The 26,221-nt window shown below is 36.8% G+C and overlaps 2 protein-coding genes across 3 annotated transcripts; one reads left to right on the plus strand and one right to left on the minus strand.

The window, feature by feature from the left end:
• The first annotated feature begins 3,962 nt into the window (after nt 1-3,962).
• On the plus strand, nt 3,963-12,391 carry LOC127425318 (probable histone deacetylase 1-B). 2 transcript variants are annotated; one of them, XM_051671162.1, is made up of 14 exons: nt 3,963-4,108; nt 4,811-4,923; nt 5,001-5,118; nt 5,320-5,394; nt 5,504-5,642; nt 7,565-7,706; nt 7,838-7,930; nt 8,081-8,189; nt 9,249-9,389; nt 9,485-9,593; nt 10,778-10,905; nt 11,120-11,278; nt 11,429-11,474; nt 11,694-12,391. In XM_051671162.1, the coding sequence occupies exons 1-14, from the start codon at nt 4,057-4,059 to the stop codon at nt 11,719-11,721; spliced, it is 1,452 nt and encodes a 483-aa protein (XP_051527122.1). In that variant the 5' UTR covers nt 3,963-4,056; the 3' UTR covers nt 11,722-12,391. The 2 variants fall into 2 exon arrangements, with proteins under 2 accessions (XP_051527122.1, XP_051527123.1); XM_051671163.1 differs by having other exon boundaries at nt 11,120-11,266.
• A 1,307-nt stretch (nt 12,392-13,698) lies between these two features.
• On the minus strand, nt 13,699-22,929 carry LOC127425025 (eukaryotic translation initiation factor 3 subunit I-like). The gene is made up of 11 exons (XM_051670622.1): nt 22,789-22,929; nt 22,334-22,426; nt 22,156-22,243; nt 21,967-22,032; nt 21,613-21,762; nt 20,262-20,389; nt 20,061-20,171; nt 19,866-19,955; nt 19,564-19,637; nt 14,207-14,299; nt 13,699-13,968 (listed from the first exon to the last, which is right to left on the minus strand). Exons 1-11 carry the CDS (start codon nt 22,789-22,791, stop codon nt 13,887-13,889), a joined length of 978 nt encoding a protein of 325 aa, XP_051526582.1. The 5' UTR covers nt 22,792-22,929; the 3' UTR covers nt 13,699-13,886.
• Between the last annotated feature and the right edge of the window lie 3,292 nt (nt 22,930-26,221).

Here is a 26,221-nt window from a genome sequence, read left to right on the forward strand (position 1 = left end):
ATGGCGCCATCGTGTGTTAAGTAGAGGTATGTCAGTAATCATCTACTCGAGGCACATTTGTAGAGTTTAACTGAGCATTTTAGAATTAAGAAGTTTAGAAATTCTTGTGGCATTAGTAGTTTTGGGCTTCTGATTGAGACTGTTAAAACAAATGTTATTAGTTGGAACAATACTGATATGTTATTGCCATGCACATCTACTTGTGTTATGGAAATATGTTTAAAGGAATAGTTCATCCAAAAATTCTCTCATAATTTACTCTCCCCCATCCCAGATGTGTATGACTTTCTTGCATTTGCTGAACACAATGGTAGCCAGAACGCTGAAGGTCCAAAAACCACATAAATGCAGCATAAGAGTAATCCAGTGGATTAATCCATGTCTTCAGAAGCAATATGGTAGATGTGGGTGAGAAACAGATCAATATTTAAGTCTTTTTTTACTATTAGTCTCCACTTTCACACTTCTTTTGTTTTTGGAGATTCACATTATTTTTGCATACTGTGCAGGGAGGAGAATTTAGTGTAAAAAAGGACTTAAATATTGATCTATAGACCAGTCCTATTGTTTACAAAAATGTCAGCGCATGCACAGTCTGTGGTGACAGAAAGCCGATAGACTGTTGTGTTAGATTTGACAGATTAGACGATTAAACAAAAAGACGACACAAAACCATTATAAATACACAAATAGTTTTAGCTAGATAATTATTATAATGATACAAGTTAATAACATACCTGTAATAACGTTCGCTTTATATGTTTACTGCAAAGCAGTGAGTTGAAATGATCTCCTCAGTCCAGTCAGTTCTGTTGATGGCTTGAGCCACAGCCATCTATGAGAACCCTCAAAATAATTTTTTAACAACGGAATCTGATAAAAGTTTATTGTTTGCGGACGATTTCTGCCACCACTTCCATGTGTAACGTAAACGGTGACGTTGTCAAAGAATTGTTCTATTTCTCACCCACACATATTATATCGCTTCTGAAGATAAAGACTGAACCACTGGAGTCATATGGATTATTTTTTTATACTGCCTTTATCTGCTTTTTGGAGCTTCAAATTTCTGGCCAACGTTCACTTGCATTGTATGGACTCACAGAGCTGAGATATTCTTCTAAAAACCTTCATTTGTCATACAAATGAAGGTTGGGATGGCATGAGGGTGAGGAAATGATTATTATTATTCAACTGTTCAGTTACAAATTAAACTTGACAGACTAAATGCTTTGTTAAATTCTGTTATATGCAAGCAATAAAAAACAAATACCAACCATATTTTAAAATGAAGAGCTCTAATTTGAGTTTTAAGCAACTGAGTGTGTGTGCGGCTTCAAGAGAGCAAACATACATCTGTGTTGTACTTCATTTATGTTGTTATTTATCTCTTTCATATAATTTTATATATTTACTCATTTCTTTATATTAACTTATATATATATATATATATATATATATATATATATATATATATATATATATATATATATATATATACATTTTTACTTATTAACTTTCTTTTCATATTGTTTTTTGCTCGTTCTATGCATTATTGTTTCTGTTTAATCTAAAGTTGTGTCAAAGTCCCTTTAAAGGTAAGTTAGTCCACTCTGCGGCCATCTTTTCTACTTGACCGGACTGTTATTTTCTATTGATACAAGCGGCATAAAGATACAGCTCCTAACGGTTGGTCATGATTACGATCAAAGAACATGTTTCAAATCAGCAGTTAAATATGACAACAATGGTACCATAAATTGTGCTTCTTTATCTCAGATCACATAAAAAACACTTTTTTTGTGAGGGGTTTTCAGGCTTGGTCATGTTTTCGAGTTAATTGACAGGCATGTCAATGTCTGTATCTAAAAGGTGATTGACTCTTTTACCCGCAAGGTGGGACTTCCTTTGCTTTATACGCCATTTTGGGTGTTCCAATTTCTGACAATCATTTTAATACAACAAGTGCTCCGTCTTGGGCTAAATAGTCTCAATAGACTATTTAGAATTGTCTTCACAAGTTAGAGATTAGGAGTTGTCTCCATGTCAAGGTCTTCAACATCACAAGATGATGTTGTGAATAAGTAATTTTCAATTTTCTTTGCTTGCATCAATAACACTTGAGTTTGTGCTGCTCAGAATAAGCAAGTAGAAATATACAACTAAGATTATTCAATAAAATTCTGCTTACTTTGACCATCACTTCATATTCTGCCTTCTGCTATATTACCCCTGCTGACTCTGCCTAGCTCTTGGGCTGGTAGAAGAGTTAGCACAACAAGCTTGTTGATGTTGACTGGTTTTGATACCAGACAGAACTCTGATATTGGGATATCTTATGACAGAGTGAGAGGTCTAGTGGAAGACTGGATATAGCAAAACGACAGCACACATTTCGATACAAAGACAAATATGCAAGTATAGAGTGCTCTTATAAGTCACAGCAATATATTTGGTGAAGAAAAGCCACGTAAGATCAGAAAGGTGATGCAAGGCAGATATGCAGGGATATCATTATCATGTTAAAGGGATAGTTCACCCAAAATACAAATTCTCTCATCATTTACTCACCCTCATGCCATCCCTGATGTGTGACTTTTTTTCTTCTGCTGAACACAAACAAAGATTTTTAGACGAATAATTCAGCTCTGTTGGTCCATACAATGCAAGTGAATGGTGACCAGAGCTCTGAAGCTCCAATAAGCACATAAAGTCACCATAAAAGTAATCCATAAGACTCCAATGGTTTAATCAATGTCTTCTAAAGCGATTCAGTTGATTTGGGGTGAGAACAGAACAAAATGTAACTCCTTTTTCACTGTACATCTTGACAGCAGTCTTCTTGGCTATCATGATTTCAAACTCAATTTCACTTCCTTGCACCATAGCGCTCTGTACCAGAGATTTTCTATACAGAGATAACAACCTCCGCTTTTTAACAATCAAGAGAGCGTAACGTCAACTAGTGTGTTACGACAGTAAGTCACAGTTTGTGGATACCAAACAAATGAATGGGGAGAACCGTAAACTGACACCTATCTGTGACAAAACTGTCAGTGTCTTTTCTTATAAAACAGCAATTTTATTGTAGTAAACTCCACACATAGTTCTATCCAAAAGGATTGTTTAGTGTTAAACATGTTGAAGATTAGTGGACAGGCGATCAATTCATTAAGTGATTATCTGTTTCCTCACAAAAGCAGTATATTCAGCGTTATGAAGCATCTCCTCCATAGAAATCCATTAAAAAAAAAAAACGACCTCTTGTCTCCTCGCCAGTGTGCCCGCCATATAATGTCCATGGGAGTGCTGTGTTATGCTAGTCTGTGCTAACCTTGTAGGCTGCCCCTTAAGATGGGCTCTGCTAGTGCATGTGTCAAAATCTAGGAAGTGTAATCAAGCTTGAAATCATGATCGCTGAGGAGGCTGTTGATGCCAAGATGTACAGTGAAAAAGGACTTATATTTTAGTCTGTTCTCACCCCAAACCGATTAGATTGCTTCAGAAAACATGGATTAAAGCACTGGAGTCTAATGGATTACTTTAATGCTGCCTTTATGTGCGTTTTGGAGCTTTAAAGTTCTGGTCACCATTAATTTGCATTGTATGGACCTACAAAGCTGAGCTATTCTTCTAAAAATCTCCGTATGTGTTCAGCAGGAGAAAAAAAGTCATAAACATCTGGGATGGCATGAGGGTGAGTAAATGATGGGAGCATTTTCATGAATTTTTGGATGAACCAACAACGAATGCGTATCAGAAAATATGTTTTTGTTTTTAAGACATTTGATGCAAATAAATTACACATCTTCACTGCCAATATTGCACGTTTGTCATATTTGCAGGAATATAGTGGTGGGCATTTAAACAGCTGTAGAGTTAGACTCACATCTCTTAAGACAGCAAAAGAGACGATTGGTAAACACTCTCAACTGTCACGCCCCCCGTGAGGAAATCTGAACAGTGATTGGCTCAAAGCGACCCGAGACAAGTTGCTAGTGAAGTTCCTAAGTGTGAAGAAAGCCCGGCAGGCGCAGGCTGTAATTGGAGAGTAAAATGGCGCTGAGTTCTCAAGGAACAAAGAAGAAAGTTTGCTATTATTATGATGGTAAGAATGGGATTAAAAGTGGCGTAACATCGAACTTTTATTACCAAAGCAATAAAGCGCGGTGTATGTTCTGGATTAATTCTGTCCCGTTGAGTGCGGGTGAATTGTCAGCCAGGTTTAGCCGCACCGCGAGCACAGTGCTAATAATGCTAGTGTTAGCATCCTGTTGTTCTGATGGACAGTGTTAGCAACAATACTGTAGCACAATTTTGGCTCTTTTTGCAAGTGAAATTTATCCGCGTTAAGTTTAACGCATGCATTCATTATCTCACGCATATAGAGAGTCTAATTAACTGTTAGTTTTGTGAAAATCGACAGTAGTACTGAAATGAGCCTCTTGCAGTTAATGATGCCTTTATTCCGTAGCATTGTCAACTCTGAGCGTGTATGAATGATGCTCGAGTTTATAGTGTGAGTTGTTATCTCTTTATCTTTCATTCCTGTTTTCCTTAATTTCCCTATATAGTCCCATTTTGAACATTATGCTTTAGATTGTATTTCAGTGAATAATCAGGTTGAAGCTTGCAGCATGCTTTGCCTCTGTAGTTCTGGGCCTGTTGCAGAAATTGATTGAATATCTGGGTCAGCACATAAACTCAGAAAGCAATTGCAGCTTATTTCCAATAAAATTTCACAGAACATTTTATGGATATTTAGAGGGATCTGTAATTTTGTTTGTAATGTACTGAATCTTTTTGCCAGGTGATGTTGGGAATTACTACTATGGACAGGGTCACCCCATGAAACCCCACCGAATACGCATGACCCACAACCTCCTCCTTAACTATGGCCTCTATAGGAAAATGGAAATTTATGTAAGAAAAATAAGTCCTTTTATTTTTACATTAAATTTGAGGACAAAGTTGATTTGATTACTTGTTTGCATGTTCAGAGGCCTCATAAGGCCAACGCTGAAGAGATGACCAAGTATCACAGTGACGACTACATCAAGTTCCTCCATTCAATCCGCCCAGACAACATGTCTGAGTACAGCAAACAGATGCAGAGATGTAAGTTTTTACTTGTCACTTTGCTCAAAATGACCACGTGTGGTCTTGCCTTCACGCATGACAAAATGTATCGTAAACTCATTTGAAGATTGAAGTAAAAAGTTTTAAATCTCAGCCGTATCGGAACTGACTTTTGAAATCGTAAAATTGTTTTCCATTTCATGGACATACATTAAATGTTATGTGTTTTTGTCTCTGCAGTTAACGTAGGGGAGGATTGTCCTGTCTTTGACGGCTTATTTGAATTCTGTCAGCTCTCAACAGGTGGTTCTGTTGGTAAGTGCTTTTTTTAAAAAAAAAATTTTTATCCAGAGTAACTATGTGTGTGTATCGGCATGGCTGCATTTTTCACTCTTATCTAACACTACATCTTCATCATTCTCAGCTGGAGCAGTGAAACTCAACAAACAGCAGACAGACATCGCTATTAACTGGGCAGGAGGTCTTCATCATGCCAAGAAATCTGAGGCATCCGGTTTCTGCTATGTAAACGACATCGTACTGGCCATTCTGGAACTGCTCAAGTATGCATTGCACTGAAAATCAATGATGATCACTACTGCAACATTAAAAAAAGCTTTTTTTTTTTTTAATTTCCAAATTGACAGAAGAAAAAAAAAATCCTAAACAGTCAAAATAGTCTATACAAAACTCCATTGGGAGCCCAGAGACAGCCAAAGCAGTGGTGTCTAAGGGATCTTCTACCAATATATTTTATAGAGTTTATCAGTCGAGTGCAGTTGGACATGAATGTTAAAAGACCATCTGTTCCATTTGAAGCATAATGACAGTATATCATTTTTTACATTCAAATTATTTTTATATTTCGTTACATTCAGATAGCAAGTATGGGGGCATAGAAGCCCTTGTGACTGAGGAATGATACTGTATGGGGGTTTAGGGGTATCCCCTGAGAGAAAATTTAGAAAATGTAAAAGTCTGAATGGACCATTTTTATATTTTCATTAAAGAAAGAAAGACTAGGCTACAAACTAGTAATTTTATTGTCTTGTCATGCCAGAGATGATGACATCTGATTTATTTCCCAAAATTAGAACAGAAATCTACTTGTTTATTATTAAATCTCGTAACATGCTGATTAATAAAGCTAAATTTAGAAGGAAAAAACATTGGTCTAAAGGTGTTAACGTGGTTCCAGAACTTACGTGCCGCCTCATGTTTACTTGCAAGCAGGAAAAAGAGGCAACGTGGGACAGGGCATAAATGAAGTGTGTTCAGTGCTAGAGAAAAATATTCAAGAATACAGTGCAGAAAGATCAGATCTGGTATACACAGCACTGTCGTTGTTTTGTAGTGCTGCTCACTAGAGACGATGAGAGTGCGCAACCTTCGTCATGATGTCTTGCGGTCCGGATGGAATCAATCCGGAGTCCGAACCTGGACAGCGGTGACTGGCATAGTCTAATCGTTAGCAACTTCATACACTATGAGAAAGCCAAACTGTTTGAGTTTTTAGTGACACGCACCTGATCGTGTAGATGAAGAACATGTAGGCTAAAAATCTTATTAATAATGTGGATTTTTTTTTATCACGATAAATATCTAGATCATTTTATCGCCCAGCCCTATTTAAACCACAAGTAATTTATTACATTTAATAAAAGGGTACAGTGGCCTTCCATTTTTTATTTTTCACTAATTTCCTCAGAAGTGACAATTTTGTTCTATTGAACACATGGGATAGAAATGCTGTTTCATTTGCAAATTGGTTTTGGGATATTCCGCAACTTGGACAGAAACCTGAATAATGATCACGACAGCAACAATTAAAAATATAATTATATGGATAATTACTAGTCAGCTGATGTTTGGTATTTTTAAATTATCGGTTTTGGCCAATTAGTTTAAGATGTAATGACGCAGAGAATCGTCTGCTTGCACGTGAAGGAGCCGTCTGAGACATGTAAGTGACCAATCAGAGTTTGTTTTGTTGTTACTGGCCACATCAGAGATTGGCCGATTAATTTTCCCATTTGACCGATTTAAAAGACGTGACAGCACTGAGAATCGCCTGCCGTCGCCTGTGTGCACTGCTTTTATTTCCTTTAACCGAAACCAAGAGAAACTCCTATCTATCATGTAAACACACAAAATCGTATATCTTTTTAAAAATATTTTGTAATATTTTTACAAAGATTTGTGTGAAATTGAGTAAATATAATGCTAAATATAAGTTGATTCTTCTTTTTTTTTTTTTTTTGCCAATTATGGACATGTCATTATATCGGCCACCCTGCTCTCTGGATATCGGCATCTGCCATAAAAAAAAACAAAAAACATATCGGTTGACCACTAATAATTATATTGTAATGCTGTATATCATATAATTCATGATCAGTGCATACTGCATCTGTACAAAGAAAATCCATTTTGTTGTTGCTCACACTTTGACATTTTAATCAGAGGCATTTGTAAATCTCTCCAGGTACCATCAAAGAGTCCTGTACATTGACATTGACATTCATCATGGTGATGGAGTTGAGGAAGCCTTCTACACAACAGACCGTGTTATGACTGTGTCCTTCCACAAGTATGGAGAGTATTTTCCTGGTACAGGAGACCTCAGAGTAAGTCCTTTTTCAGTGACCTAATTTTTACTTATATTTGAGTTTTGAGATTTTAATCCAGCCACTGCTGTTGCGAGGAACCACTTTTAAACATGGGCATGAAACTAAATATTCCCAATTTTCTGTTGCAGGATATTGGTGCAGGAAAGGGAAAGTACTATGCTGTGAATTACCCACTCAGGGACGGTATAGATGATGAATCTTATGAAGCCATATTCAAACCTGTAAGTCTGTAAATTTGTTGTCTTCCAAGAGATCTAAAACTTGCTTTAAAATAATCCAGAGATATGGTTGTCGTCTTAAATTATCCTAATACTGAATTACAGGAAAATTAATGGATTTTGAATCTTCACATGTTTGTGAATGTGCCACAGATCATGGCCAAAGTGATGGAGATGTACCAGCCCAGTGCTGTGGTTCTGCAGTGCGGTGCTGACTCTCTGTCTGGAGACAGATTGGGCTGCTTCAACCTTACCATCAAAGGTACTGCAAAACACCACAAACAACAGTGTTCATATTTGTCAAACCCTTTATCTTTTGACAAATGTCTTCTTTAATGTTGACATCTCATCATGTCCTATTTATACATTTTAGTCAGTTTTACTCTAAATTTACATATAATTTTGCTTAAAATTTGTCAACAAAAATGTAATTTTAGTTGATGATAATGTGCAAAATGACAAAAAAAAAAAAAACATGGCAAATTTTAAAAGACTTCAATCAAATATATTTGCTTGATTTTATTTTTTTATTATTTATTTTTATTTCAAATATTTTTTTCTCCCAATTTGGAATGCCCAATTCCCACTACTTAGTAGGTCCTTGTGGTGGCGCGGTTACTCGCCTCAATCCGGGTGGCGGAGGACAAGTCTCAGTTGCCTCCGCTTCTGAGACCGTCAATCCGTGCATCTTATCACGTGACTCAGTGCATGACACCGCGGAGACTCACAGCATGTGGAGGCTTATGTTACTCTCCACGATCCACGCACAACTTACCACGTGCCCCTTTGAGAGTGAGAACCACTCATCGCGACCATGAGGACCTCAAATTAAAGATGTCAACTTTTAAAACGTGAACTCTTATTTAAAAAAAAAAACAGCATATAATGAGTAAAGTATTAGTTACTAATGCATTTAAGTGAGCTAATTAACTGGTTTAGCTCACGCAGCTCAAGCAGGGAAGTCTGTAGATTTTTCTTCCTCTAAAAACATTGCTAGTGCATTATTAATATCTTATATTGTTTTTGTTTTTTCTCATCATATATTTAATTAAAATTGCTTCATTATCGTCATTATGCATCTTTTTCCTCTATTGTTGAAAAAATCTAAAACCCTTCATCAACAAACATTTTCATCAGTTATTTCTTGAAGAGATTGAAACTGATGTACACATTGACGTCCTTTCCAATTTTGCCTCCTGAGGTGGGTGAGGTAACATACGGAAATATGAGTTACCTCAGGAAAGTCTCTCAGTGACTGATATTTGTGTAAAACAGACTAACTGACGGTTTATGGCCTAATTGAACCCCTCTATTCTTTTAGGTCATGCTAAATGTGTGGAGTACATGAAGAGCTTTAACCTGCCCATGCTCATGCTAGGAGGTGGAGGCTACACCATCAGGAATGTGGCCCGCTGCTGGACCTTCGAGACCGCTGTAGCACTGGACAGCACCATTCCAAATGGTGCGACACTTACAGCTGTTAATTTGTTAGTTTCTGCAATGGGTTGTGTTCTTTGGATGGTAGGTATAATTTAACCTGTTCTTTTGTTACATCAGAGCTCCCATACAATGACTACTTTGAGTATTTTGGACCAGATTTCAAACTCCACATCAGCCCCTCCAACATGACCAATCAGAACACAAATGACTATCTGGAAAAGATCAAGTAAGTGGGATGAATAGCCACGCCAAAATAAACAAGTAGAGAGTGCTAGCAAGTTGACTAAGATTGTGTTGTTTATGGTTGGGTGGTATAATAGCATACAGGTATATTGTGTGAGGGTAGAAATATGCTGTGATCTGATAGTAGAGATTTTGCTATACCATTTACATTGCTATATATATGCAAAAATCATACTATTCCAATACTGTTGATATTACAATCATTTTAAGAGTAGGAAATAGGTATGCGCAGTTTCGAGCAATTTTGTAGTGGAGTAATCGATTTAAAATAAGTATGACACATATGTGAAATGTATACTTTGTTTTATTTGCAAATACTACTAAGAACGAATTCAAAATAAGGTAACTTCAACAAGCTATGCTTTTCTTTTGGAGAAAAAAATTTAACAATATGCATTAATAATAAATATATATTTAAAAGTAAAAAACATTTGCACTCACCCAGAACTTAGAAACCAGTGCTGTCTGCATTAGGGTAATGTACATACATAAATTCTACATTAGGCCATCACATTTTTATCATTTCACATCATTTTATTATTCATAAAAACAAGTGGTGAAGTTGTTGTTTTTTTTATTTAATTTTTTTATGCACACATACATACTGGTCTGATAAGTTTCCGAGTTTCTCGTACCACTTCATAGTTTCTTTCCACCATAAAATCAGATCCTCTTCTGTTGGCTTGCATGATTCTAAGAACCGAATATAGAGTAGAATTTAATAAGAATCAAATTATTACAAGTATTGCTAGTGCTACACTAGGCTTCGCTAGCAAAGATACCAACATATCTTCTCTCATCCAACACCTCGACGACATACATCCACTGTGCCCCCAGTGGACTCTATTGTAACTGTGAAACTCAGAAGTAAAGTACAGGATAATTAAGCGTTGCCCAAGGCAGGCACATGCGCAAAGAAAAATCAATTTGCGGTATTCGAGTAGTGGTTTTAATAGTCGACTAGCTGATGCAGAACGAGTACTCAATTAGTTGATTACTCATGCACATCCCTTGTAGGAATAGCAACACATGATTCACTAATTGTTTTGATTTGGTTTGAATGCAAGTTGTACAGCATATGCTGCTGTATCAAAGTGATTTTGGTGAGCTGATCTGATCTTTCCTTGGACACTTCTAAATATTTTGTTTGTTTCTTTTTCCATACAGACAGCGTCTATTTGAGAACCTGCGAATGTTGCCACATGCCCCAGGTGTGCAGATGCAGGCAATCCCAGAGGATGCTATTCAGGAAGATAGTGGAGATGAGGAGGATGACAAGGACAAACGCATTTCAAGTTAGTGCCACCTCACAGTCCAGTCGCTTCCCAATGACTCATTGTTCTATCACTCTATCACTGCCACATTTTTTCAAACATTAAAGATGGAAGACATGGAATTGAGGTTCTTCACCTTTTGCAGTGGCCCTGCTTCATGCACACTGACAACTAGAATGTATTTGTTTTCTGAGGGCAGAGAATGACTAAAAGTTGTTTATTCTTGTCCCACAAGTCCGTGCCCATGACAAGCGGATAGCCTGTGATGAGGAGTTCTCAGACTCTGAGGATGAAGGACAGGGCGGCCGGAGAAATGCGGCCAATTACAAGAAGCCTAAACGAGTGAAGACTGAAGAAGAAAAGGATGGAGAAGAGAAGAAAGGTGAGCCAACAGGTACAGCCAGTTTCCTTCATATTTGATTTAAACCCATTAACATGAGAAACAGCCATGTTTATTTCAGTTTTCAGAGATATATTATCATTGAAAGAAGTCCGTTTTAAAACATATGGACAGTGACACAATTTCTCTCCCAATCTGTACCAGATGTTAAAGAGGAGAAAGCTCCAGAAGAAAAAATGGACACAAAGGGGTGAGTTATCTCATGTTATGCATAAAAATAAAAATGTATTAAACATCAAATATGTTCTGATTGGCTTTGATTGGGTCGGGTCGCACAACTTTTTAAAAAAACATTATTATTATTGTTACAAATCACAGTGCATTTGAGAATTGGTGACTTGGAAAAATATTTAAGCAGTGTTGACCTCTAATGTTTCTACAGTGTTTTAAAAACATTTGGTTTTTACAGGCCAAAAGAAGAATTAAAACCAGTCTGAAAAAAGGCTGCTCGGTCGTCACGGATGCATGAACTTTCGTTGACATACACCCATATCTTCTCACACGTCAAACATGCTTGATGTTAGCCCCAGAGCTAAAGACTGTAAATTATTTTGTAAGACTCATTTTACTATTTGTAATCTAATGAAGCAGTATAAAGGTTTTTTTACATTATAAGTGTGAAATGAAATATGTACCTTTTTCTTTGTTCTTTTAGTGCTTTGAAAACATGTTGTTTTTTTTTTCTTGACTTTGTTACTGTTTTACCAACAATAGCACCTCAAACAGGACCAGAGACAGCACAAATATTTCTCTCCCATCACGGAGGTCTCTTTTAGAAGTTGTTTTAAATCATGGACTCACACATATAGGTCTCCTTTATTTGGTTTTGATTTTCACTGTGGATGCTGTTTGTTCAGTGTCCTTTACCTCATTTTTATTAAGGTGTCTGTATTGATGGCTGTTCTGAACTTCCCCTGTCTGGTGGGGCATGGCAAAGGCTTGCTGTATTGCTGTTAGATTCCAGATTTCGTTTCTATTGTGGTTACGCTAGCAAGTCAGTCACATGGCTGACTGGATTTAGCCATTTGGAGTTCCAGAGTTCTGTGGTTGTGAAATGTCCTTATTATAACAATGACTTTGTTAAAGAAATAAAGAAAAAATCTCTGATCTTTGTATATTTCATTACTTAAAGTTTTAATTATGTGGAATTACACTACGAGAACTTGTAAAAATAGAAGATGAGCATCACTTCCTTTTGGTTCTATGTTTGGAAATTGAGCAGGAGTGCAACGGTGTGGGTCCAAGAGTAAAAATCCCATTATTTTTCCATAGGGAAATTGATTATCAATAATAATAATAATAATGTACACAGCGTCCCCTTTTTTTTAATTTTGTTTTTAACTAATTCACACCCTGAGTTGGCAGTGTGGTGATTTGGCCTTCACACCTTGAGGTGTGAATTCATTTTCAATAATTTAAAGACCGAAGTCTGCTTGTACTGTGGTTACCACAAGTAGTACATGGAAAACATGGAAAGAATCTAGTCATAAAAATGGCATAAGCTATAAAATGTAGAATGTCATAGAATATGAAATGAAAATAATGTTTGAATGCGCAATAATTAAACTGCAAAAGTCTGTTATTTAATCCAATGAATATGTAATCTGCAATGATGCCGGCCGCTCATACACTGGTAACACCTCATCACGATCATTACTCTTGTGTGTGTGAGATGACAGAGCAGGGCACATCACATACAGACTATGTATTTACTTAATAAAATAACAGCTTTACGGGGATTCATAATCACACTGGGCCAAGTAGCAAAATCCTTATCTGGAGGTGAGAAACTACCATCAAAAACACGAAGAAACAGCTAAATAAAAGCTCGATTTAAATGAACGCATACATTTTAACTTAAATATTAGACTTTTTGGGCACATAAAATGTCCTGGAAAATTTTGCCTTGAAATGAGTGGGCATTCTCTTAAACCTTTAAAGACAGGCCTACCATTAGCTCAGAGGTTGTTAATTGTTGGGATGGCATCTGCTTCTGTTAAAGCCATTAAAAAAAAAAATTGTTTAATATAAGAATTTGTGCTGGTTAACTACACTACCCATGATCTTGCAAAGAAAGGTCATTCACAATGCATTATAGGATTGCAGTCAATTCCTTCATGAAAGTACACTTGCAGCTTTTTGGCCAATTAAGTAATTTTATTTTATTTTTTGCTTCAAAGTTTGTAATGTTGGGATTCACCTCCAAGCTGGTGGGTTGGTTTGTTTTATGGCTTAAACTCTTCTGAAAAAAATACTTCCAAGATGGCTAAAAAAATTTAAATGGGCACTGTTACACTCTGTTTGTCCAACCATATCAGTGTGTATTACAATATTGGTTTTATAACTGTGATAGTGTGCACAATTTGCACATCTATTCTTTGTGTTAATAGACAAGCAGTTACAAAATGAGCCCATTTATATCTCAAACCCAGTTTATTCAGAATGATTCCTTAAATACACAGCATGAAATTATTTAAATGCAATATCTAGGTCATTGTATATAATGCAGTCTGCATGTTCAGCCCCGTGTAGTCTCCGAAGTTAGGGTCTGGTAGTCAGATGTTACAGAAGTGTTGTTGAAAGCGGGTGGTAACCATAGCTACTATGCCTCAAGCTCAAAATCAAAGTAGTGGGGATCGAAGTAATGAATTCTGACATAACCATCCTCTCCTCCACTGCTGTAACTGTGAATGAGAAAAAGGCAAGTGTAAACATTTTGATCTGACAAGTCTATATAATAAACCAATGTAACCATGTTTAGCTAAAAGCATTATCCATATATTGTAGATGACTTAAAGGCAAATAATAACACAGTAGCTTCTAAAAGACTGCGAAGACTTCCTAAGAACTTTTTATAAGAAAATATAAATTATGATTAATATTCACAATATTGTCAGACAAGTTGGCAATTTAAATTTGAACCTTTTCCCATCTGGGTGGAACGCCACACAATTGATGGGGCCAAAATGTCCCTTCACACGCCCAAACTCTTCTTCATAGGCTGCATGGAAAAACCTGGAAATATTTGTGAGAGCACATTAATCATAGATCAGGAACACAGTTCTGACAGTAATAGAGGCATAGACTGTTTGCTCATACAAAGGACTTTAACACCTAAATGTGTTAACATTTAAATAACATTCAGGTAATATATGCATATAAACACATAGAATGCAAGACAGTGGTCCTCATTCATGAAACGTGATCAGAACAAATTTGATTTGCACAGAAATTCTGTCATAATTCATGAATGAGTCCCAATAGAGCTGATCAGCAGTGACGGAATAGATTTTTGCAGATAAACGATAGTTCCAAAACGCAACTATTGGCAACGATTAATCGGTAAAATCGATCTACCTCTACTATCAGCCTTATTAAATAGAGAAAACACGAGTGATTTTGAGACCTGCAGAATATAAGTTTAATGTTTATTGAGTACCGGAATCTAGGGCTGCAACTAACAATTATTTTTGATAATTGATTAATCTGATTAAAAGCCACATTTTATTTCCATTATTTTATTAACATTTATTTAAAAACAAAATTTTATATAACAATATTATGCAAATAATAATAATTGCATGCTATATATTGTGTATTATTACACGGTGGCCTAGAATACTCTATTCTGATTGGTCAATGGTGTCATCTAGCGGTCTGTTATTGCTCTGTAACAACCGCAGCTTTTGTTTTTGGCACCATTCTGAGTAAATTCTTGAGACTGTTGTGTGTGAAAATCCCAGGAGATCAGCAGTTACAGAAATACTCAAACCAGCCCATCTGGCACCAACAATCATGCCACGCATCCAAATCACTGAGATCAGATTTTTTCCCCATTCTGATGGTTGATGTGAACATAAACTGAAGCTCCTGACCTGTATCTGCATGATTTTATGCACTGCACTGCTGCAACACAATTGGCTGATTAGATAATCACATGGATGATTGTTGTTGCCAGATGGGCTGGTTTGAGTATTTCTGTAACTGCTGATCTCCTGGGATTTTCACACACAACAGTCTCTAGAATTTACTCTGAATGGTGCCAAAAACAAAACAAAAATCCAGTGAGCAGCAGTTCTGTGGACAGAAATGCCTTGTTGATGAGAGAGGTCAACAGAGAATGGCCAGCCTGTTTCGAACTGATAAAGTCTACGGTAACTCAGATAACCACTCTGTACAATTGTGGTGAGAAGAATAGCATCTCAGAATGCTATTCTGAGAAGCGGGTTGGCACTGTTTTGGCGGCACGAGGGGGACCAACACAATATTAGGCAGGTGTGTATATATATATATATATATATATATATATATATATATAAACTCAGCAAAAAAAGAAACGTCCCTTTTTCAGGACACTGTATTTTAAAGAGAATTTTGTAAAAATCCAAATAACTTTACAGATCTTTATTGTAAAGGGTTTAAACAATGTTTTCCTGCTTGTTCAATGAACCTTAAACAATTAATGAACATGCGCCTGTGGAATGGTCATTAAGACACTAACAGCTTACAGACGGTAGGCAATTAAGGTCACAATTATAAAAACTTAGGACACTAAAGAGACCTTTCTACTGACTCTGAAAAACACCAAAAGAAAGATGCCCAGGGTTCCTGCTCATCTGTGTGAACGTGCCTTAGGCATGCTGCATGGAGGCATGAGGACTGCAGATGTGGCCAGGGCAATAAATTGGAATGTCTGTACTGTGAGACGCCTAAGACAGTGCTACAGGGAGACAGGAAGGACAGCTGATTGTCCTCACAGTGGCAGACCACGTGTAACAACACCTGCACAGGATCGGTACATCTGAATATCACACCCGCGGGACAGGTACAGGATGGCAACAACAACTGCCCGAGTTACACCAGGAACACACAATCCCTCCATCAGTGCTCAGACTGTCCGCAATAGGCTGAGAGAGGCTGGACTGAGGGCTTGTAGGCCTGTTGTAAGGCAGGTCCTTACCAGACATCACCGGCAACAACGTCGCCTATGGGCACAAACCCACCTTCACTGGACCAGACAGGACTGGCAAAAAGTGCTCTTCACTGATGAGTCACGGTCTTGTCTCACCAGGGGTGATGGTCGGACTCGCGTTTATCATCGAAGGAATGAGCGTTACACTGAGGCCTGTACTCTGGAGCAGGATCAATTTGGAGGTGGAGTGTCCGTCATGGTCTCGGGCAGTGTGTCACAGCATCATCGGACTGAGCTTGTTGTCATTGCAGGCAATCTCAAAGCTGTGCATTGCAGGGAAGACATCCTCCTCCCTCATGTGGTACCCTTCCTGCAGGCTCATCCTGACATGCCCCTCCAGCATGACAATGCCACCAGCCATACTGCTCGTTCTGTGCGTGATTTTCTGCAAGACAGGAATGTCAGTGTTCTGCCATGGCCAGCGAAGAGCCCGGATCTCAATCCCATTGAGCACATCTGGGACCTGTTGGATCGGAGGGTGAGGGCTAGGGCCATTCCCCCCAAAAATGTCCGGGAACTTGCAAGTGCCTTGGTGGAAGAGTGGGGTAACATCTCACAGCAAGAACTGGCAAATCTGGTGCAGACCATGAGGAGGAGATGCACTGCAGTACTTAATGCAGCTGGTGGCCACACCAGATACTGACTGTTACTTTTGATTTTGACCCCCTTTGTTCAGGGACACATTATTCCATTTCTGTTAGTCACATGTCTGTGAAACTTGTTCAGTTTATGTCTTAGTTGTTGACTCTTTTTATGTTCATACAAATATTTACAAATGTTAAGTTTGCTGAAAATAAAAGCAGTTGAAAGTGAGAGGACGTTTCTTTTTTTGCCGAGTTTGTGTGTGTATATATATATATATATATATATATATATACACAATGTTAACATTGGATATATGGGTTATTTGTGATAATCTAAACATCTGGAACCTTTTGAAATTGACAGGGTTGTTTTTTTTTCTTAAAGGTGCTGTGGGAAATCCAACTAAACAAATTTAAATTAGAACATTATGACTGTACCCATGAGTAGACTACTTTACTGAGTTGGTACTGTGCTTCTAGTGAAAAGTTTGTTCCCTACTCCACAACAGATTTTTTTCAGGCTCTCAAATATTTAGGTAATATTTAAAAACAGGATGTCAAACAAGGCCAGTTTGTTTCCTTGTATCAAACATCATACAACGGAAAATATAATACATACCAGGAAAACTTTATCCATAACTTGTTCATAATTCTTAAAGATTCAGACTTTAAAGTCCTTTATTGTACTTGCCCTTATGTTTAGCGTACGTCTTTCATTTTTTTAACAGTACATTTGTAATAAATAACCACAGGTAAGACCATGGATGGTCCCACATTACTGTGGTTTGGTCGTGTGGCTAGTCTTTATGAAAATAAATAAATATTATGATTTATTATGGAAAATGATAGCCTAACAACTTCTAGAAACACCACATTTGTAATAGTCTAATAGATTCCTCATGAGACAAATAATATGATAGTATTCAAAAATATTTCTGGTATAGTTTACCGTGATAAATTTTAGTAGTTTACAAAGCCTTGCAATTTATGTTGGCTCTAGTGTTGTCTCTCTTTCTCATCAGTCCTATATAGTCGTTTAAGAGGTTTGACTTCCTCCATAGTGATTTAAAAGTAGAAAATTCTCAGTTGAATTCAAAAGTAGCATAAGTTCTGTGGTGCTCCAGAGACAGGATAGCGCAGAGCAGATCATTTGCACGAGTGGTCACACACAGATTCGTGTTTCAGAAGAAAATCATTTAGCATTTGCGTCGGAACGGAAGATGAATATTATTAAATTTGATTTGGTGGCACGAAATTTCGCATGCCGGTTGCCGCAAACATTTAGATTTAGCAAAAACCTTTTTTTATTAAACTGCACAGTTTAATCAAAATGAATGTGCTCCCTTTCTCTTTTAACGCGGATGCATGCAATGCAAGCTTGACGAAGACTCGCTTGTGATAAAGAAAGTTTTGCGAGATGGAAATATGCGCCTGGTTTTCATAACATTTATACATTGTAAAACATAAAACAACTCTTAAGCGCATCAAACAGCGCACACACACACTCTTTCAAGGCACCTGACACAGCAACCGCTCCACATTAAACTGTATGCTTATGATATTTTTAGAAGTGTTTAACAAAGTGCTCCCGTTCCACCTCAATGTGTCTCCACCATTTTTCAAACGAGTTTCATCATTTAAAGGGGTCATGAACTGAGAAATCAAAATTCCCTTGATCTTTTGACATGAGGTCATTGTACTATAAAAACATGCTGTAAGTTTCAGAACTCAAAACTTTCTCGTTAGTCTAAAAACAGCTTATATTGAAGCCAATCTTCCAAAACAACAGGATGTGAAATGTGCCATTTTATTACGTAATAGTGTGGCTAAACACCGCAGAAGATCAACGCCTGCTTCTACATCACTGCCTGTTTAGCCCCGCCCACCGATTCTCGCATGTAGTAGGTAAATAACGAGAGAGGCAAATGCAGGTCTACGCAGAAACCAAATGATAAAGATGGCTCCGAAGACAACAAGACGCTGTGCATTGCCAAGCTGTGGAAAAACACAGTCTTTGCATTGCCTTCCTTCTGATCCCAACATTAGGAAAGAGTGGATGAACTTTATTTTTAATGAAGTTCCAGACCGCATCAGTAAGAACTTGGTCCTCTGTTCACTTCATTTTACTGCGGATTCGTTTACAAACAAGGCACAATTCGACACAGGATTTTCAGAAAGATTGAAACTAAAAGACGATGCTGTGCCGACTATATTGGATCCGACAGTAATGTCGCACCACACAAGTGTGAGTAACTGTTTTTATTACGTGGTCACTATTGCTTTGTCTGTTATTACAGATCGTTTGACATGTACTGAGTATTTATGCATTTTTAACCTAAATCACAGCAACGCCCATCTATGAAGGATGTAGGATTTTTAAATATGCAAAACTGGGTGTTTACTTCAGAGTCTTCAATCAGCCACGCCTATTCAAACGGTGTGTTACAATGGGGGGGGGGGGGGGTCAAAACAGGACAGAAAATAGCCTATTACTTATAAATTATGATGTTTTTTTATGTAAAAATCTTGATAACATCATAAGTGGACCTCAGAGAACAGTACAAAAATAAAAAAAAGGCAGTTCATGACCCCTTTAAGCACATTTTTCACTATTGTAAACTAATCGATGATGAAATCCGTTGTAGATGATTTCCACTATTATGATTGATTTTATTGATTAGTTATTGCAGATCTACTGGAATCACAGACCATAAAAAACTAACCTGGCCTCGAATTTGCCAATCCTAGTAGAAGTGGTTGTGACTTCCATGGCCTCCTGACCACCTCCCATAACCACCTGAGCAAAACATAATGAACATCTGTTAGCAATGTAGTGGTCTAAACTGATCTGCTCTCAGTTTAAGAACACAAACTGTTTGCAGAACTACAAAGCAAGAGAAATGCAACACATCGGACAAGCAATCGAAATATACAGCTGGGGCATCAAAACAGACATCACACTCAAAGGCTCCTACTTTCTAATAGATAAAAGCATCACACAGTTAAGTGAATAAGGATCCCTTACGTGGTCCATGTTGGGTGAAATGGCTGAAGAGTTGACAGGTCGCTCCGTCTTGAAAGTTTTGATGTGGTCAAGTGTTGTTGAATCAAACAACTGCAAAATAAAGAACTCGGTAAGTTACATCTAGATAAGCATTATTCCAGCCACAATCAACCATTAAACACTGACTTAAATTGCAATTCAAGTTTCAACACAAACCTTAGCAGTACAGTCTTTAGAAGCACTGATGACCATTGTGAGATCCACAGATGACTGGATGTCATTAATCTGCTTGGTGTGTTCCTTTGCAGTCTTCAGAATGTCCCCTGACTAAATAACCAAACACATCCTAATCTTTAGACAACCAACATACACAAATAGTCCACTCTATAATGCACAAGAGAAAGAAAACGCACAAACCTTAGCACAAAACTGGTTGATTTCTCCATTTTCATGGCCAGCAATCACAAACTGTCCAAGTGGACCCCACACTGCACTTGTGATTTTTGAGTCACTGCAGGGTATTGACTTATATGGGTGGTTGTCCTCTGTGGGAGAAAACGGTGAAAAATAGTAAGGCTTCTGACTAGAAGCATCATTGGTATTGCTTTAACCCTTTTGTTGTGACCGGCCCACTAAGATTGTTAATAAATCTTTCATATTGCATATATTATCCTAAGATATTGCATTAGATCAACTTCTTTTTCAGTAATTATGACAGGTTTTGTACTTCTTTTTTGAACATATTTTAAAATATATATATTTATTATTTTATTGATCTAAGGATTCATTCAAATGAGCTTATATCGGCCTAGTGGGGGGCACTCCATGCAGAAAAAATAAAAATAATGATGTAATCAATTAATAACTTGCTTGATCTAAACAAAATAGGTGTCATTTTAAAGCTTAGAATCTGGATATAACAATACATTTAGCTAATCCTATCAACTCTTAAATAATGTTTTTTGATTTGTTGATAAATAAGAACGTTTTTTTTCCTTCTCATAATTAGCACATTTGTCACAACAATTATATTCAGAGTTGGTAAATACATTAAAAAAAGATGAGATAACCATGTGTTATATATTATTGGAAAGTCTCAGTTAGTAAAATGCAATGAGCAAATATGTTCCACTCAGAGGCCTAACTGCAGAGAGTTTTAGTGTATGAAATTCCCACAGACACAGATAAATATAATAAACAGGAGTGTCTTTCTCACGTTTTTTCTTATTTTGTCCTGAAACATACATATAACATAAGACAATGATATATCATAACTTACAGCAGACTATCCCGATTCAAACGAGCAGAGACACAACATATGATAAGTAGATCTTGAAATATTCGTCAAAGAGTGTAGGAAAAACGATGTACAAAAGGGTTCTCAACACACGTTGTGAGTGTGAGTACAAATGTCCGAGGACTTTGCGTTTGCAAACACACATCCACATGTGCACTCATCTAAAGGATTGGGATGCTCCTGAACACTTTATATTTCTGTATTTTGTACATTAATCCATTCATTTCCAATGGCCGGTCATTTTTGACCGGGAACACCTCACTTAGGTGTAACAAAGTGAAATGAAACCAATAAAATGTAAAGAAAATGGACCATTTTTTTTTTTTGGTTGAGTGTTTTCAGATACCATATGTGAACAAAGTCAAGAAATTGTATTCCAATTGGATTAAGAATAAAAAAGAAAAAAGTAATCCAGGTCAAAATAACCGGAATACAACATAAGGGTTAATTACCAATGATCACAATACTAACCAATTTGTTGGGGGTCTCGCAGGTCAAAATAGTTGAGAAAGCACTGGTAGCCCATCTGTTTGTCTGTAGAAAACATTATAATGTTCCCACTGAAGTCAAAGCCGCACGTTCTCACCGCTGAACTGGTCTCCAGCAGAGCTAGCTGCTTTCCTACGGAAGTCAATACACAAACATAATTCAAGAAGGGTTTTAAGTAAGTAGTTTGAAAATAGGAAAAACACTACTTGTTTTGTGGTGAAATTAAATGAGACATTAGTTGTATTGAGTAAGGGGTTTGCGAAAGGAAACTCATTTTGAGCTAACACAAATATAATAGACTAAGCACTAAAAGAGAACTGTAAACACTTTGCCAACCTGTCTCACAGTCCCAGAGTCTGCAGCTGTTATCAGCAGATCCAGTCAATACGTTCTTGGTATCCCCTAACAAACATGTTAAGAAAAACTTTCCAAAGAGCAAATGGAGAAGTAAATGCCAAAAATTAAACAGTATTTCATTCAAAATTGGTGTTAATTGCAATGCAATTATCTTTTTTGAAAGGATACAGTCAACATCCACACACCAAACGGCACCTGTGTGTCCATTGTAAGTGCCAAGCCTTTCTCCATTGACAGAGTACCAAGCATTGGCAACCTGAAATGAAAATATACATATAAACAGAATGTAGTCACAAGAAAACAATAAGTTGTTGAAATGCTCTTCGTTGCAGTTTATTTTACTCACTGTATCCTTAGCTACAGAGAACAACAAATCTCCCTCTCTGTTGTATTTTATCTGAGTGATGGACCTCTCATGGCCCTGTAGAAGAATGGGTTTCTAGAGGGAAGATAATGCAAAATGACACGAGTATAATTCAATTTTAATCCAACAGCAAAGACAAAGTCCGTATTTCATTGGGTTGTCCTGAATATACACCTGCATTCACAACCCATTTTGTCGCTACACAGATGCTGCTGCTGTAATGTTGTAGTACAGCCTATAATTATACATAATGACTAATAAGTGGCCATCAATGGCGCATTTAATTAGACTTTTGCTTAGTCATTTGATATTAAAGTTGCATGTTCCTATTCGGCCTTATTTAACATTTAGCATGTTAGCTAATATACTAGTAAAAACACTCCCGATGAGCTTGCTTTTAGTTTTACCGTTGCAATAATATATAGCTTTATTCTTACCATTATCGCTGCCTTTATACAGCCACAATATTACAGAAACTATATATTAATCTAGTGTAGAAAATCTTGTACGCGTGCTCAACAACGCCAGGTTAAAAACGGAAAAGGAGCTGTTCACTTCCTTTACGGAGTAAAACTGAGTCCCTGTAGAACAAAGAACTGTGAACACTTTCCGGTCTTGTTATTTCAAAAGCGTTACACTGAGAACAGGATGCGTTATATGTCTGTTTGTTAGCATTGTTTACATAATAAACAAATTATTAACTACATGTTTTTGGTTCTATTATTATTTGCTCTAATATTGGGCCTCGTTACCTTGAGTCAACAAATCTTTCCGTGGCAGCTCGACCTGCCACCGCCGCAGGCAGTTCTCACTCGACCTGCCACCGCCAACGGCAGCTCTCACTCGATTAAAAGTTGCAGTCCAAAATGGTTCTGATGAATACTGATATCTGCCTTGTAGCAGGATGGTTCATCTGACAGGCGTCATCTATACAAGCTAAACAGGACTATATGCCAGCAAATTATACAATCCTCCTATTGATTCAGCTCACTCATTTGATTGGATATCGATAGTTGGCATGTTCTCTTTTTACTTAAATTCAATATTTTTGTATTATATATATATATATATATATATATATATATATATATATATATATATATATATATATATATATACATACATACAAAATTCACAACAAGAGAGTATTTTTTAAGGAGATTTATTAAAGCAAGTGATGATGACATACAGCAAATCTTCTAAGCATATTATTTTCATAAATATACTGCTTTTTGTTTTATCATTGGGGAGATCAGCAGCATCTTATAGACAAATAAAACAGGCTAAATAAATAGGGGTGGAGTGGCACACAAACAAACACAAAAAAACATGTCAGTGCTTTTGCAAACCACAAACACTTTGCAAGCAAATATGTCTAATGTTTTATACGCTGTGATACACAATGACTGTTTTTTTATTTTTTATAAGGAGTGAAAAACATTTGGTTACTGTCATAACAAAAGCTATATATTTTCACTATATAACTCTATAGATTTTAGATAAAGCCTGTCATATTGCACTGAGCCTCTGTAACTGAATATGGAAACACCATAATGATTTTAATCCAAAACTTTTCTCAAATCTAGCCAATTGAATGTTTGATTTTGATGTTAAAATATTATATTATGTTATATTAACGTTCAGAGGATTATACCTGGGTATCTTGTTACTAGATAGACTAGCATATGTCATGGGTTACATACAGCCATACACCATATCAATAAGCCAACAGCAAAAATACTTTTTCTAAACAAAACATTATTGGGAGTACAGAGAGAAAGGGGGAAATATCACACACCAACCTATAAAATACAACAATTTATAGGGGTTACCGTGGTTCGTCGGCAACAGGGGTTGGTTGCCACATAGTAATTTTCTTTTAATTTGATAACTATATGTTATGTTGATGAATTGTAAACCTGCTTGAGCAATAGTAGCTGGCCAACATTTTTTATGGAGAGAGTATGACTGGGGTTGGTTGCCTTATTGATTTTGTGGTTGTTTGGCACATCAGTATTTCGGCTGAATTGGCTAGCACATCAGGTATAAAAATAATACATAATTCATTACCATCATGCAGTATTTACATATAAACTTAATATATCTAAACAGACACATACTGTATACACACACATGCCTTGTACATTCAGTATATAATGTATGTATGCATATATTTAAATCATTATTAATGTGTGTTATTTGGCATATTGCACACATGATAAAAATTGAAAACATATCTTTTATTTATGGTTTTAATTTTATACATTTCAGTTTATAAATAATGGTTAACACAGTAATTATTCAAGTAGATGAATTTGCATTATTTTAGTGATATGGGGCTCTGTTTTAAGAGTGCTAGCGATAAGCTCAGCGCAATGCCATAAGCCATACAAGCAAAGTCATGGCATGTTTGTGCAAGATGCGCAAAGTCTAGGCGCATGTGGGTTTGGCAAAATTTGCTCTCACACGCGATCCGTCGCGTCAGCTAGCTCTCACATACGATCCGTCGCGTCACAGCTCTCACACGCGATCCGTCGCGTCACAGCTGTCACACGCGATCCGTCGCGTCACAGCTCTCACACGCGATCCGTCGCGTCACAGCCAGCTCTCACCTAGATTAAAATGAGGAGCTTACTTCTTGTGCGTTCTTTAAATGTGTGCGTGACGCAGAGGCAGCTGAACTTTGAGTAGTGGTTTCAGTGGAAGTTTGAATCACATTTAAAATGCACTGGACAGGACTTTGTCAAAAGGATATTAACCCCTGATGAATTTCAGTGATATACAAGATGTACACAAAATTGTAGCGATCATTTTCACACACAAAAATTAATAAAAATAACTCAATATCTGAAAAAAATAAAATGTGCACTTTGAAGTTCAGACTTGCATCATTAATACACAAATCACATTCGGATTTTCTTAGTATTTTAATTTGCAAATAATGGGGGGGGGGTGGAACAAATGATCTTTGGTACCTTTTTAGATAATGGGAGTTTCAAATTTTAGCAAGTACAGACAATACATTGCAAATAATAGAAAACAATGATTTTGTTACAGACATCTGTGAACAAAAATACTTATTCAAACACAGCAATTCTAAATCCGACACCATATGCTAAACATCACACTGAATGTCAATACATTTGTACTCCGCTCAGAAGTGTACTGAAATTGTACAAATAGCAGTTACGGTCAGAAAGTACTATGCATGTTCTCAACACACTGAAAAAACCAAAATCATTAATGATGAACCCAAAATCCAGAGCTGACATTTAAAGATATAACTGAACAAAGTCACTTTGTGGGGATCTGTACATTCATTTCTCAGCATGTCACTGCTTTGTTTACATGCCAAACAGAGATAACAACACAGATAGAATTGCATAGTGTTCTCACATCATCTTTAATCTGGTCCAGCTGTGCAGGACATGGATTTATCATTTATTATTTTAATAGTTTGACTACGCTAAACATATTAAGTAACCCAATTATGATAACAACAATGTGATCAGTCCACACTGAAATCACAAATTAAATGAAAATTCTTTAGTGGTCATAATTGCATTCAAGTGCATGCTCTTAATGTAAAGTTTTAGAAAGGGTTAAAGGAATGTATCTGCAATACAGGCTATCTTAACTGATGAAAGGAAATACAAAAACAATTTATTAATTCTAGTGGTGTTTAAAGATTGTGTAACCTAATGTTAAAAGATACATATATGGAGTGTTGCGCAAAAGCATAACGAAATCTGGGTTCGGATTGGAAGAACCCTAAACTCACAACAATGTTAGCCTTACCTACAGTCTACATTTATAAATTCTGAGATCTGAAGATGAAAAATACATTTTCTATAAAATTAAACCGAAGAG

The sequence above is a fragment of the Myxocyprinus asiaticus genome, chromosome 34 (genome assembly GCF_019703515.2).
Source record: "Myxocyprinus asiaticus isolate MX2 ecotype Aquarium Trade chromosome 34, UBuf_Myxa_2, whole genome shotgun sequence".
NCBI classification, from domain to species: domain Eukaryota; kingdom Metazoa; phylum Chordata; class Actinopteri; order Cypriniformes; family Catostomidae; genus Myxocyprinus; species Myxocyprinus asiaticus.

Coding starts and splice junctions, on each gene's coding strand:
- LOC127425025 (XM_051670622.1), bottom strand. Junction 19,638..19,865: donor TTTCACCCAACATGGACCAC/GTAAGGGATCCT, acceptor TGTTTTGCTCAG/GTGGTTATGGGAGGTGGTCA. Junction 13,969..14,206: donor TTCCACCCAGATGGGAAAAG/GTTCAAATTTAA, acceptor TCTCATTCACAG/TTACAGCAGTGGAGGAGAGG.
- LOC127425318 (XM_051671162.1), top strand. CDS start 4,057: ATGGCGCTGAGTTCTCAAGGAACAAAGAAGAAAGTTTGCTATTATTAT. Junction 4,109..4,810: donor AGTTTGCTATTATTATGATG/GTAAGAATGGGA, acceptor TCTTTTTGCCAG/GTGATGTTGGGAATTACTAC. Junction 11,475..11,693: donor GAAAAAATGGACACAAAGGG/GTGAGTTATCTC, acceptor TGGTTTTTACAG/GCCAAAAGAAGAATTAAAAC.